The 15,333-nt window shown below is 42.8% G+C and overlaps 1 protein-coding gene across 2 annotated transcripts in view; it reads left to right on the top strand.

Annotated features, from left to right (window-relative positions):
• Positions 1 to 4,421: 4,421 nt before the first annotated feature.
• PALM2AKAP2 (PALM2 and AKAP2 fusion) overlaps positions 4,422 to 15,333 on the top strand; it is a 498,977-nt gene continuing 488,065 nt past the window's right edge. For both annotated transcript variants that reach the window (XM_065946815.1, XM_065946817.1), the window contains exon 1: positions 4,422 to 4,465. In XM_065946815.1, coding sequence (XP_065802887.1) covers positions 4,461 to 4,465 — 5 coding nt within the window. In that variant the 5' untranslated portion in view covers positions 4,422 to 4,460. The remainder of the gene's footprint in view (positions 4,466 to 15,333) is intronic.

Below are 15,333 nucleotides of genomic sequence, written 5' to 3' on the forward strand. Positions count from 1 at the left end.
CAGAAATAGGTGTTTTTCTGGAACTCTCTTGCTTTTTCAATGATCCAGCAGATGTTGGCAATTTGATCTCTGGTTCCTCCTTTTCTAAAAGCAGCTTGAACACCTGGAAGTTCTTGGTTCACGTATTGCTGAAGCCTGGCTTGGAGAATTTTGAGCATTACTTTACTAGCGTGTGAAACAAGTGCAATTTTGTGATAGTTTGAGCATTCTTTGGCATTGTCTTTCTTTGGGATTGGAATGAAAACTGACCTTTTCCAGTCCTGTGGCCACTGCTGAATTTTCCAAATTTGCTGGCATATTGACTGCAGCACTTTCACAGCATCACCTTTTAGGATTTGAAATAGATCAACTCGAATTCCATCACCTTCACTAGCTTAGTTCATAGTGATACTTTCTAAGGCCCACTTGCCTTCACATTCCAGGATGTCTGGCTCTAGGTGAGTGATCACACCATCGTGATTATCTGGGTCATCAAGATCTTTTTTGTACAGTTCTTCTGTGTATTCTTTCCACCTCTTCTTATATTAGGAGGAGATTTACAGGTGAAAATGATGAGTGAATTTTGGACATATTAGGTGTCAGGTGTCTGTGAAGATGTTACAATGGCCTTTGAGTATTCGGTTTTAAAATTTAGGAGAGTGATGTGGGTTGGAGATTTCATTTGGAATGTGAGCACCATGTCAGTGGGTAAATAAAGCCACAGAAGTAAATGACATGGCACAGGGAGGGCATGCACAGTGAGAAATAAAGAAAATTGAAGATAGATCCAGCAGAGCCCCAACATTTAAGAGACAAGTAACAGGTAAGGCATAGCTAGAGTTGAAGCGGTGTGGCTTCATAGAAGAGAGTGTTTCAAAGCAGAAGGGGTGACCCTTGTATTGACCCCAAAGAAATGAAAACATGTTCCCATAGAGAAAGAAAGTGAAGTCGCTCAGTTGTGTCTGACTCTTTGTGACCCCATGGACCCCACCGGGCTCCTCCATCCATGGGATTTTCCAGGCAAGAGTACTGGAGAGGGTTGCCATTTCTTTAGAGACCTGTACACAAATGGTTTTATTAGTGTTTTACACAATCTAATGGTTTTATTAGACCTGTACACAAAGCGGTTTTATTAGTGTTTTACACAATCTAAATATCCATCAACTGGTGAAGATAAATTGTGGTGCATCTGTAGAATGTATTACAATTTAGCAAGGATAAGGAATTACCTATACTCACAACAACACGGAGGACTCTCAAAAGCATTTGCTAAGTGAGAGAAGCCAAACACAAAAGGCTATGCATATTGATTGATTCCACTTACAGGACATTCTGGAAAAAGCGAAACCATGGGGACAAAAATCTACTCAGTGTTGCCAGGGAGGTGTGGGGAGGGGCTTGCTATCAGGGTAGTGAGAGGAACTGCCTGGGGTGATGGTAATGTTCCACATTGTGACTATGGTGGTGACTTCATGACTGTGTGATGTATCTGAACTCACAGACCTGGACACCTGAAAAAGAAGAGTGTAACTTATGCCTCGATAAAGCCAACTTAAAGTTAAGAAAAAAACAATACAAAAAGGAGTGGTCAAAATGTCAAACCCTGGTCCTAAGTCACGTAGGAAGAGGACAGAGAGATGTGCACTGCAGTCAGCCTTGGTGACTCTAGGGGGAGCAGTGTCCGTGACGAGGCAGAAGCTAAGGACAGAGGAGTTTGGCAAAGATGGCTGGTTGTCCCCCAAAACCCATTTCCCTCTTCTTTCATGGAAATGGGGTCTCCGACTTTCAGCAATATTCGTGACTATACAGACTGAAGACTGCTCCACCCAGGCTCCATGGAAACTGAATAAGGTCGTGTGAATGAATTCTGGCCAAAGAGATGTGAATGAAAGTGTCCTGAGGCAGTTTCTGGGAGCCTTCCTTAAAAGGAAGTTGACAAGCTTCCTTTGCCTTTTCTACTGTTTGTGCTTGAAAATGGAATGCAGGCACGATGGCTGGGGTCTAAGCAGCAAAGTATCTTGGATCATGAAATCACTTTAGGAAGGGACACCACAAATAAAAGAGCAACATTTTGGGGGAGGCTGGGTCTCAGCTCTTTGAGAACAGCTAAACTGATCCAAGTCTCTGAACTTAAGAGGTAGAAGAACAAATCTGTTTCCTGATTAAGCCTCTTGATTCCTCACAGATGAACTTAATTCTGTAGGCTGCAGGGAGTAAATACGAGGAAAGGATGTGAAGATGGTGAGTGTGGGCAACCCTTTCAAGAGGCTTGGCTACGAAGCAGAAGAGTAAACATAGGATGGTAGCTGCAGAGGGACATGGGCTGAGGAAGGGTTTTCTGATCTCCAGATTCACCCTGGATCCTCTGAATGGAAACCTGGAGAAGATCTAGGGTCTCTTTCCACAAAATGTCCTGTGAATCATCACTGGGTTGACTGTGGGGCTCACTTTTCAGAGGGAGAGGAAGGGAGTGAATCTACCCAGAACACTTTGTGCTGCTTTCTTTTCAGTCTCTTGAGTGTGTAGAGCTCTTCCCCGTCCTGTCTAGAGCCACCAAACAAGTTGGTGGCTGCTTAGAATGCCCTTCCCACTGTGGTTTGCATTTCCCAACCTTCCCCTTCTCAGGCCAGCCCTTTAAAAGGTGGGCTGGGGGGCGGGGTACTTCTCTTTGAGTCTCCATCAGAATTTTTTTTTAAACTGTTATAATAAGATATAGTTTATATGCCATCAAATTCATCCAGAATGTACAGTTCAATGCTTTTTAGTAAATCCAAGATCTCTGTATCATCATAAATTAATTTTATTATTTTTTATAATTTTTTAAAAAACTAATATTTGTTTTTATTTATTTCTTTGACTGTGTTGGGTCTTAGTTGCAGCATGTAGTATCTACTTCCCTGACCAGGGATCAAACCCCGGGCCCCCTGCATTGGGAGCATGGAGCGTTAGCCACTGAACCACCAGGGAAGTCCCTATTTTTTATAATTATTTTTAATTTTTTGGCTGTGCTGCGTCTTCCTTGCTGTGTGGGCTTTTCTCTAGTTTGGCAAGTGGGGGCTGTGTGTGGCCTTTCCATTGCAGTGGCTTCTCCTTGCAGAGCACCAGTTCTAGGGCACAGCAGGCTTCAGTAGTTGCAGCAGGTGGCTCAGTAACTGCGGTTGAGTTCCAGGGGTCCAGAGCAAAAGCTCAATAGTTGTGGCTCTGAGGCTTTGTTGCTCCGCAGCATGTGGAATCTTCCCAGACCAGGGATCAAACCCATGTCTTCTGCATTGGCAGGCGGCTTCTTTAACACTGAGCCACCAGAGAAGCCCCATAAATTAATTTTAAGACATTCATCACAACATTTTACTGCTTAATTTTTAGAGCAATATCTTCAGCCTATGATGATCTGTTTATTTATTCATTTTTCTTTCTCTGTACTTTGTCCTTCTACATTAGTCTGAGCTTCACCAAGGCAGGGACTGAGATGGCTAAGCTTAGGGCTGCATCCCCAGCACCTAGCAGACACCTGCTCGCAGACGGACCCGGAAGTAAGATGCAATGAGAGCTTGAAGCTTGTCTCATCCACTCTTCACTGCAGCAGGTGCAAGGCCCCTGGATGGGAGCCAGGTTCCCACTCGGGAAACCATTAGGAGTAGAGGATTCTCAGTGGGATTGTAGGGAGGGAATATATACCCCGAGGAGGCTTATGACTCTGGGGTGGGGCCGTGGTAATTTGGGAAACCGTGTTCAGTCTATCTATTGTTTTCAAAGGACCAGCTAGGGAAAGTAACTCTGGGCAATATCTTTCTGGCAGGCGGGAATACGCAGAACGTGGAGTGGAAAGAAGGGCGTGGGGTCGCCAGTGTGATGGAACACCGCATTAACGCGCCGCAGCGCAACTGGAGTTTTCCTTGGGAAACTCAAGACTGGGTGGCCGCTGAGCTGGCACAATGGCGTTTCCGAAGCTGTGCCCAGTCTGTTGGTTGCGGAGGCCAGGCGCTTCGTTCTCTTGCAACTTCCAAGCCGCAAGAGCTGCAACCTTGCCAATGACTCAATCGTTTCCCTGCACCCTCTGGGCTGTGCCACCCGCCGCAGCCGCACATCTCCCGCCTCCCACCGGTTCCCGGCGTCTCGGGGCAGCGCCGCCCGTCTCAGGGGAGCCGCTGGCGCACCTGCCGCCTCGGGCGCCCGGGCCCTGCGCGCTGGTGGCCACACCGCCCGGCGCCCAGCTGCTGGCGCGCTCCCTCCCCAAACACTTAAGTGGAGTGGCTTGTCTAGCGCCCAGCGAACAACATTATCCAATTGCTTCCCGTTTTATTCGCAGGCTGGGAGCTGAGAGAGCCTGAGCGTTCACTTTCAACCCTCAAGGGGAGGAGGGATTGCGGGTGGGGAGGGGGGACGCTCCCGGCTCCACCTCGCGCGCGCGGCGCGACCAGAGCGCCCGGCTCCGGCAGAGGAGAGCAGCGCCGGAGAACCCCGCAGCAGCCCGGAGCCCCGCGATGGAGTGAGTATCCCCGCGCGGCGCGCGCCTTTAGCTGCTTCCCCCTCCGCATGTTGCTATGGCGACCGAGGCAGCCGGCTGATCCCGGCCTGGGTCCCGGTCCAGGATGGGTGTTTAATTTCAGCCCCGTGTGTACGCCTGGCGTTTCTATAGCAGCAGCCGGGGAGACAGGAGCCAAGGGATGGGAGACCTGGGATGCGTGGTTTTGGCCGCTGCCCCTTGGCCAGCAGGGCCTCGGGAGGGGACGATGTTGCTGAAGAGGGAGGCACGTTCTAGGTTTCCCCGTCCCTGCCCCAAGCTTCCGCCACTCAGGGAGTTGGCCGCAATAGCCATTACTTCCGATTCCTAACCTTGTCAGCATTATTGGACTGCAGTTAAAAAAAAAAGGAGTGTGTGTGTGGGGGGGTGGGTCACTGCGGATCAGAAGCAAATGTAGTTTGATATGAAGCGTGTAATGGAAGCATGATGAGTTAGTGGGGAATATGAGCCAGGGCTGCAGTGCCCCGGCTACTGGAAACCATGAGGACCCCCAAATAATTGATTTGTTCCTGGAGTAATTGAGAAAGGAGACAGAACCGTAGGGCCAGCAGCTGAAGGTTGAATTACAACGTTTGGCACCGTGGGTACCGCATGGGAGGCATGGGGAAGAGGGCATGAAGGCAAGAGGGGCGTTAACCAGCAAAGACACAATGAAGGTCTTGGGTGGAGGTGCGGACTGGGATTCCTCTCTCCTCTCCCTTGGCATCCCTGCGTTGCTTTTTGGTCACTCTTCCAGGCTGCTGCTGCAGCAGAGCCACTCTGACAGGCGACAGGCTCCAAGAAAGAGTCATTTTGGGAGCCAGCTATTAGATACCGATCAAGTCCTCCTCCCCTTTTCTTCCCACGGATACTCCCTGACACTGACGCTGTATGAAATCATATTTCAGCCCGGAGATAATGTCCTGTTTTCAGGTACTAGGACTAAACCCTAGATGCAGCTTGTATGTTCCCTCCCCCCACCCCCTTCATATCTGATTGTGTAGATGCAATTTAATCCTCACCAACAAGGCTGCTAAAGCAGAAGTGAGGGATGGTGTGGCATTTTAGCAATGTGGAGTTGTAGATTTCAGCCTCTGCCTTGGCTGGTCCTTGTGCTAGTGATTTCCTACACCAGTAATTTGATGTCTCTGAGCCTCAGTTTCCCTATTTATACAACGGAGGTAAAGATGTTCCTTACTCCTTTTGAAGTATTGAGAGGATCAGATAACGTTTCTTTCTCTTCTAAAGAGCTCTGTCAATTGGTAGGTATATGCAGATTTAAGGAGCTATTGATCAAGGCTCTGGAATCAGTTTGCCGGGTTTGAGTCCTTTTACACTTTGCTGCCATGACATTAGTCTCTCTGAGCCTCATTTCTGGAAACAAATGGTAATAATAGCAACACTGTTAGTGATTTTTGTGAAGATTAAGCCAGTTGATGCATACCAAGTTTTTCTTAGAACAGAACCTAGCACAAACTAAACTCAATAAATGGCATCAATTACCAATGTTATTATTACTACTATGGTCTCCAGTATTTTCCACTGACATTTGATGGAGTCTCAGGTTGGCATCTAGCTTTTTTTTTTTTCAGACAATTGCTAAAGAAACACAGTGTCCCAAGGGCAACTGAGAGTGGCACAGTTTTAAGATACCATTGTAGATGCAGACAACCAGAAGACACAGCAGGCTTGGGGATACGGAGCAGAAACTGGCCACCTGGCCTGTGGCCCCTCTCCATTCCCATCCTCATTGCTGTTTTCTGACCCAGAGGTTGTCTGTTTTAAGAGACTGAATGTAGGTCTAGTTATTTGCTAGGGGAGTAATTTTCATCTTTGCGATTTCACATTAACACTCTAATGTATATAACATTATCTGCCAGGCTTAGAGGGTGAGAGTTTAGTAACTGTATATAGGATTTGTCCATTTGCCTCCTCAGACCTTCCCTCTATTTCCTCTCCATCCCCTGCTAAGCTTTGTTCCAGGTGTGCCTGTTTCCCACCTGGAACTCCTTGAAAGCAAAGGATTTTCTCATTATACCATTCTGCTCCCTCCGTGGGATCCCAACTGGGGCCTCATCCAGCCCCCTTCTCCCCATGGGCCTGGCCCTGGATTTCCCCTTCCCCTGTGACGTTCCAAAGCCCTCCTCACCTCCCAGTTAACCTCGAGCATTTCCAACTGTTTATCTGTTCTTTGCCTCACTCCCTCTGCGTCATTAGTATGATTTGCTTTTTAACTCTTTACTTCCCCTTTCAGAATACCACGTTTTTTTTTGTCCTACCTTGAATTTTCCCACCTGCACTTCCTGTCCTTCCCCTCAGTCTAAACCGTCTCCAAATCTCATCCTAGATAGGACAGCTTGCCTTAAATGTGGGTGAGAGAGGGACTCAATTCTCCTTACTTACTGTATCCAACTCAGGTTTATGGAAAAAAAAAATAAAAGAGGGAATGAAATTCACTTCCTTCTTTTATTTTTTCATTTAACCAACAAGTATTTGTCGAGGTTAGCACTGGTCAACAAAACAGTCATGGTTCTTATCAGCTGGAGTTCATTGTCTAAAGAAGTGATAGATGTTAAACCAGTAAACACAAATGAATCTATGTTGTTGTTCAGTCACTGGGGTCTGGTTCTTTGCAACCCCATGGACTGTAGCACTCCAGGCTTCCCTGTCCATCACAAACTCCCGGAGCCTGCTCAGACTCATGTCCATCGAGTCGGTGATGCCATCCAACCATCTCATCCTCTGCTGTCCCCTTCATTCTTTCAATCTGCTGTCCTCATGCCTTCAATCTTTCCCAGCATCAGGGTCTTTTCTAATGAGTCAGCTCTTCACATCAGGTGGCCAAAGTAATGGAGCTTCAGCATCAGTCCTTCCAATGAATATTCAGGGTTGATTTCCTTTAGGATTGACTGGTAAAATACAATAAATGCCATGGAGGAAAAAACACAGAGAAAATGACAGGAAGGGGATATAGGTTAGACTAGGGGGGTCAGCAAAGCCCCACTGAGGAACTGAAATGTAATGTGACATCTAAAGGAGAATCTAATGTAGCAATTGGCTGGTTAAAGAATAGATGGAAGAAGCACTCTGGGCTGAGAAAACAGCATGTGCTAAGGCCCTGAGACAGGAGAGACATCAGCAAGTTGGAAGAACTGGAGGAAGGGTCCTGTGGCTGGAGTTTTGCAGTGAGGGGATGATGGTTCAGAGATGGCTAAGTGCATGGAGCCACCAAAGAACTTTCAGCACATTTCCTTCTGAAGATGACCAACAAGGACCTACTCTATAGCACAGGGAGCTCTATTCAGTGTTATGTGGCATCCTGGATGAGAGGGGAGCTTGGGGGAGAATGGATACATGTGTATGTATGGCTAAGTTCCTTTTGCTGTCCACCTGAAACTATCACTACATTTTTAATCAGTTCTATTCCAATATACAATAAAAAGTTTAAAAAATGAATGTGTCATAGCCAAGTATGAGGATGCTTTAAATGTCTGCAACTGGGGAAGAGATCATCAGTTTTAAAAGCCAGACTGTTTTTTTTTTTTAATAGTTCATTCCCTTTTATTACTGAGTAGTATTCCATGGTATGGATACACCCATCATGATACACCCGTTCATCTGCTAAAAGATATTGGGTTGTTTTCAGACAGAGACTATTACAAACAAAACTGCTCTAAGCTATTGTATACAAGTCTTTGTGTGGACACATGCTTTCTTTTCTCTTGGGTAAATAGCTAGCTGTGGACTGACTAGACCACATAGTAAGTGTCCATTTAACTTTATAAGAAACCATCAAGCTATTTTCCAAAACGTTGTAGCATTTTACCTCCCACCAGCAGCATATGAGAGTTTCAGGTCCCTCACATCACCAACACTTGGTGTGGTCAATCTTTTTCATTTTAGCCACTCTAAAAGGTGTGTAATAATACTTCAGTGTGGTTTTAATTTGCATTTCCTAATGACCAGTGATGCTGAGCATCTTTTCATGTGCTTATTACTCATTTGCTTATCTTATTCAGTGAGATGTCTACTTAAATCTTTCATCTATTTTTAATTGATTTGTCTTATTATTATTGAAAGTTCTTTGTATGTTATAGACACAAATCCTTCATAAGATATATTATTTGCACTTATTTTCTCTGTCTGTGACTTGCTTTTTTTTTTCTATTTATTTTTATTAGTTGGAGGCTAATTACTTTACAATATTGTAGGTGTTTTTGCCATACACTGACATGAATCAGCCATGGATTTACATGTGTTCCCCATCCCAATCCCCCCTCCCACCTTCCTCTCCATCCCATCCCCCTGGGTCTTCCCAGTGCACCAGCCCTGAGCACTTGTCTCATGCATCCAACCTGGGCTGGTGATCTGTTTTACCTTTGATAGTACACTTGTTTCAGTGCTATTCTCTCAGAACATCCCACCCTCGCCTTCTCCCTCAGAGTCCAAAAGTCTGTTCTGTACCTCTGTGTCTCTTTTTCTGTTTTGCATATAGGGTTATCGTTACCATCTTTCTAAATTTCATATATATGTGTTAGTATACTGTATTGGTCTTTATCTTTCTGGCTTACTTCACTCTGTATAATGGGCTCCGGTTTCATCCATCTCATTAGAGCTGATTCAAATGAATTCTTTTTAATGGCTGAGTAATATTCCATGGTGTATATGTACCACAGCTTCCTTATCCATTCATCTGCTGATGGACATCTAGGTTGCTTCCATGTCCTGGCAATTATAAACAGTGCTGCGATGAACATTGGGGTGCACGTGTCTCTTTCAGATCTAGTTTCCTTGGTGTGTATGCCCGGGAGTGGGATTGCTGGGTCATATAAAAGCCAGACCGTTTTGTGTCCATAGCTGATCGTTTTGAGTAAGCCAAGGTCACTATTTAAAATGACACTGAGTTAAAATAAAAGCAAAATCATTTATTCATGAGATGATTGGTTTTAATAAAACAAGAGCATCCTAGTTAAAATGAGGGGAAAAAAATCTCCATCACAAGCCGAGAGGGTCCTAGGTGATTGTAGTTGGCTAGGTGATTGTAGTTGGCTAGGTGATTGTAGTTGGCTGTCCTCCTTGTTCGGTCAGCTGGAAGATCAGGGTATTTGTGGGCATGAACTGTAGTACATGCAGTTACTAATTTGATTCCACACCTAAAGGTTGTGCCAGACACTTCTCTAGAACAGTCTGGGAGCCAAAAGGCAAAGAGAACGGAGCATAGAAATTCTTTATATTGCTAGAGTATGTCCAGTTTTGACTTGATAGGTTCTTTACTTAGCAGCTGAAGAAGTGAGAGACCATCACTTATTATTTACCATTTGTTGCAGTTATATTGTGAGTTTTACCTTTTCAAAGTTTTGAACATTTGCAGTTTTGAACTGTAAATATTTCTCACCGTTCATTTAATTGAGTTTTCTTTATGTACAAATCTCTGTTCTAAGCACTGAGATTACAACAGTGAACAAAGCTGAACCAGATCATCTCCTCACGGAGCTTCCATTTAATAGTGGAGAACATGCATATAAATGTTAATGTCAGGAAGTGATGAATGTGAAGACTAAAAGTAAAACCCAGTAGGAGATTGGAGGCTGATTAGAGCAGGTTGCTTTTTTTTTTAATTGAAGTATAGTTGATTTACACTGTTGAATTAATTTCTGCTGTATAGCAGAATGACTCAGTTATACATATATATATATATATACCTTTTTATATTCTTTCCCATTATGATTTATCACAGGATATTGAATATTGTTCCCTGTGCTATACAGTAGGACTTTGTTGTTTATCCATTCGAGATATAATAACTTGCATCTGCTAATCCCAAACTCCCAATCCGTTCCTTCCCACCCCCAAGGGAGGGTTACTTTTGACAGAGAAGTAAGGAAACAGGCTTCTGAGTTGGTGAGTTTGAATAGAGACGTGAACAAAGTGAGAGGCTGGCCCATTGTAGAAGGAGAGCAGTTGCAAGGTCCTGAGGCAGAACCACGCCTGTGGGCTTCCTTTTCATCTTGGATCTAAACGGAGTCCAGATCACCATCAGCCCTTTCACCAATGGCCTCCTCTTTCCTGAGCATCTTGTGTTGATTGAGCGTTCAGTTGGAAGGTTTTATTTTCTAGCAGGGCCCAAGGGTGTTATATTCTGAATGTCTTTCTGTGGCTTTTATGAACAAACAAATTGAATGCGTAAAATTATGCAATCACATTCCTCCCCCCACCCCCCATAATTCTATAAGATTTTTCCATTGTATTCTGGCCTTGACTATTGCTCTGGTGAAGTCTGAGGCTAGTCTGGTTAATTCCCCTGGCAATTTCATATTTTTTTGCCTTGATGCTGATAGAAATATTTTTAAACATCAAAGTTTAGCAACTTTTTTGGTGATATTTCTCACTATAAGTCACTGTGTCAGTTTTTCTTGGAAAATGGTATGTTCCTTTGATCTGAAGATCCATATTTTCCTTTATTGTTTGTAGAGGGATTTTCTTCCTAGCCTTCAATTAAAAAATGTATTCTGTTATCTGCTACAGGCGCATCTATTACTCACTCCCTGCCATCATAACTATTTTGAATTGTTTTCATTTTTATCCTCCTGACTTTCCCATGAGTTCTTGTGACATTTTAAAATCTATCCCCTAGGTAACTGGTTTTTGAGCAGTATTTGTTTAGTCCTTACTCATTCTAGTGTAGCTTTCACTTCTTTAATGGGTTTGTTGTTCTCTTCATTTTCTGGCACTGCCAGTTCATTTTGCACTTTTTTATTTTTAAAAGCATTTATACTTGGCTTAATTTCTTTGAATGTGTGGAGAAGAGTTTATCTGAAAATTCCATCTATTTCTTGTGTCATTTTCTGAAATATATTTGCCTGTCTTTTGCTTGTAAATCTTTCCTTTCCTTTTGTTTTTTAAATAATAGTTAAGTATATAGAATCTACGCACATTGAGAAATTTTTATTTATTACTCATTGCCAAATGCAGGTAATTCTAGCCAAAACTGCTATTTGTCCAAGAATAAGTGACAAGGATAAGGGCAGTGTTTGGGGGAACACAATGACTTTAGATGAGATGTTTTGTCTCATAAACATTTCTTACAACTCTACAATGATTTCTGGTCTAAAAATACCTTGCAGTGAGTGAGCAGATCACTCACACAGGTCACACATCTCAGCTTACTTTGTGTGTGTGTGTGGGTTGGGGTGGGGAGACAGACAGCTACGTGGTACTTATTTATCCTTGCGTAATTGACTCTATTTAGCATCCCAAACAAAGGGGAGGGGACAAGTCATCTTCAAAGGTAATTGTTGTTTTCTTTCTTACATCTCTTGCCTCCAAACTAGTTCTCTGTGTTTAGAGTTTTCAAGCTTTCACAGATAATGAAGATAGAGGGCTCAGTGTCACTTCCTGCACCACTCCGGTGTGGAACCAGCCCCTCCACGTAGATGTTCCCCATGTCACCGTGACCTGTCCACATCACCCCCCACCATTCCAACACTGGGCCTTTCTGGACTGTCTCCTTACTTACAGAGAAATTTGAAAACCTTCTGAGATGTACAGAGGTAGAGATCACCTTTTAGGGTAGTCCATTGATTTAATAAAAATTATCCTCTTTTTGAGATTCATAGACTTAGAAAATGAACTTACAATTGCCAGGGGGAAGAGATAGTTAGGGACACATTGCTATATTTAAAATAGATAACCAACAAAAACCTATTGTATAGCATATGAACTCCACTCAACTCCACCACTTATGTGGTGGCCTAGATGGAAGAGAGATTTGGGAGAGAATGGATACATGTATATGTTTGGCTGAGTCCCTTAGTTGTTCACCTGAAGCTAGTGCAACATTGTTAATCTGCTATATGCCAATAAAAAATAAAAAACTTCAAAAAATTGTCTCTTTTTGGCAGATAATTCTTATAATCTTTGATTTGAGAATCCTAGCTCTTTACTAGCTTCATAGTAGATCAATTTTTATTTATGATTTTTCATTCTTTTAGGTCCTTTCAGCAGGTTTCCTGCAGATAGAAAACTTGCCTTTATCATATCTTTGAATGAATCAATGACTCTTGTGTTCCTATGAAAATAATATTGGGAACTACCAAATGTCATTGATATTAGAAAATCATGCATATCTTTTTCCAATGAATTCTTAGGAATGTCTGTGTCATAGTAGGTTCGTGAATGATATTATAGATACTTTGTAGTGGAAGAGCTTTGGAAAGGGTATACATGGTGGATATTCTTCATCTCGCCCATCATATCTACTCTCTCCTCTTCCCACACTGATTTGTGCCCTTGGAGGCTGGCCTCTGTGGTGTGCATCAATTAGGCTCTCCTGCCCTTTGGTTTCCTATTGGGTTGGATCAAGGGGAGACATGAGCAGGGTAGAAGGAGAGTGAGGTCAGAGCATTTATTGCTTCATCTCCTTTCTTGTAAGGAAGTGGGTTGGCAGTAGCCGCTTTTCTCTTCTGAAGGCCACAGCCCCTGCCTGCAGCCTGTCCTACATCTGTAGCTCTAGTTCTCTTCCAGTTCTGACACCCCGCCCCCTCCCTGGCTTCCCTACTTTCTTAGCCTTCGGTGCTTCACTATCCCTTGGTTTTTCTTCACTCTGACCATGTCTCTGTAAAGCAGGCTCTTTATTAAGCTCATTTCAGTTATTCAGTTTGAGTGTGCCATCTATTTTCAGCTGGGATTCTAACTCTCAAAGGATAAAAGTATTTAAAGTCTTACAAAAACATACTTCACATTTCCGGGACAGACCTTGACAGTTTTTGTTTGTCCACACATTCTGGTCATTGGCGCACGAGGCTCCAAAATATGGCACGGGTGTTGAGAGTTATTATGAGTTTACCATGAACTTACTAAGGAGAAGCTTCAGTTCCACAAGGTACCAAAGTGTGTGTTTGCTTCACATTGAAAAATGTCATTTTTCTTATTACTTATAATAAAAATTTCCCTAATTTGACTCCTCAGAGGAAGACTAATCTCAGTTATGGGGAGGTCAGATTAGAATTTTATTCTATTTAAAGAAGTGAAATTTTCTTCTCATTAGAGGAGGGAACCTTACTAGTCAAAATTCTGTTTTTTTTTTTTTGTGTGTGTGTGTGCACAGAACTTCATTGTATTTCACCCACTGTTTAAACACAAGTGATAATTTAACTAATCAATAGTATGTAAGTGAATGCTTCCTAAACTGCTGCCAAATCAATAAAATCTGTCCCATCTTCTTTGTTCTTCTTCTTCACAGAGAGTTATCTCAAGAGCATAAAATATATCTAATCAGAACGTATATCTTACAAGTTCTGAATGTTGTTGTTTAGTTGCTCAGTTGTTTCAGATTCTTTGCGACCCCATGGACTGCAGCAGGCCAGGTTTCCCTGTCCTTCACTATCGCCTCCTGCCCTCAATCTTTTCCAGCATCTTTTCCGGTGAGTCAGCTCTTTGCATCAGTGGCCAAAGTATTGGAGCTTCAGTTTTAACTTCAGTCCTTTTGATGAATTTTCAGGGTTGATTTCCTTTAGGATTGACTGGTTTGATCTCCTTGCTGTCCAAGGGACTCCCAAGAATCTTCTCCAGCACCACAGTTTGAAAGCATCAATTCTTCGGTGTTCAGTCTTTTTTATTGCCCAGCTCTGACATCTGTACATGACTACTGAAAAACCATAGCCTTGACTATACATACATGACTACTGAAAAACCATAGCCTTGACTATACAGACCTTTGTTGATGAAGTAATGTCTTTTTTCTTTTTTTTTTTTTAACATGCTGCCTAGGTTTGTCATAGCTTTCCTTCCAAGGAGCAAGTGTCTTTTAATTTCATGGCTTCAGTCACTGTCTACAGTGATTTTGGAGCCCAAGAAAATAAAATCTGTCACTGTTTTCACTTTTTCCCCATCTGTTTGCCCTGAAGTGATGGGACTGGATGCCATGATCTTAGTTTTTTGAATGTTGTTTTAAGTCAGCTTTTTCACTCTCCTCTTTCACCTTCATCAAGAGGCTCTTTAGTTCCTTTTCACTTTCTGCCATTAGAATGGTATCTGCACCTGATATATTTTACAAGTTCTGAATGAATGGGCTCTAAATTAAATATATTATACTCCATCTAGTTTTATAAGTATTTCATACTTAGAAAGTATGTTTTTTAGACTGCTTATCATCTTGCTTTGAGTACCACTATTTCTCTGTCAATTATGTTCATTTATTCATTCATTCAACTCATAATTGTTGAATATCTATTTGGTGCTAAGTATTGTTCTAGGTCCCTGTGATACAAATATGAATATGACCTAGTTCCTGCCTTCACGGAGGCCACAATCTATGAGGAGCAAGTACAACTGGCTACATAATTTTAATAAAGTGTGCTAAGTGTTGTACTAGGGGAAATTTTCAAGAAATATTGTCTGAAGCACATAACAAGGGGACAGGAGTCTAAATGAATCTTAGGCATTCAGAGATCCTACATGGGGCCAAAATCCAAGCCTGATTCTTAGCCCCTTAAATTAACATAAAAAAAAAAAACTTTAAATGTCTGCACTAGTCATCTTACAACTGCTTAAGTCATTTTCTTAAAAAATTAGCCAAGCTAATTGCAGTATTAAAGCTAGATTGACAAATATAAAGCATTTGTTCTCACTAAGGAGCCTATGGCTGAGGCCCCCTCCACAACCGCTACAGTATAGTGGTAAACGTCTGCCCTCTGGAGGAATCAGAAACTCTTTTTTTCAGATAATAGTGCCAATAGGGTTCACTAAGGAAGTAAAGCAAAACAAAGAACAGAAAGCAAAGAGAACAGAACAAACAGACAAAAACACATGAAGATGTATTTGCTGGGTACTGCTAAACCTTTTTGGATACTTTA

Source organism: Muntiacus reevesi, chromosome 10, assembly GCF_963930625.1.
Source record: "Muntiacus reevesi chromosome 10, mMunRee1.1, whole genome shotgun sequence".
In the NCBI taxonomy this organism is placed as follows: domain Eukaryota; kingdom Metazoa; phylum Chordata; class Mammalia; order Artiodactyla; family Cervidae; genus Muntiacus; species Muntiacus reevesi.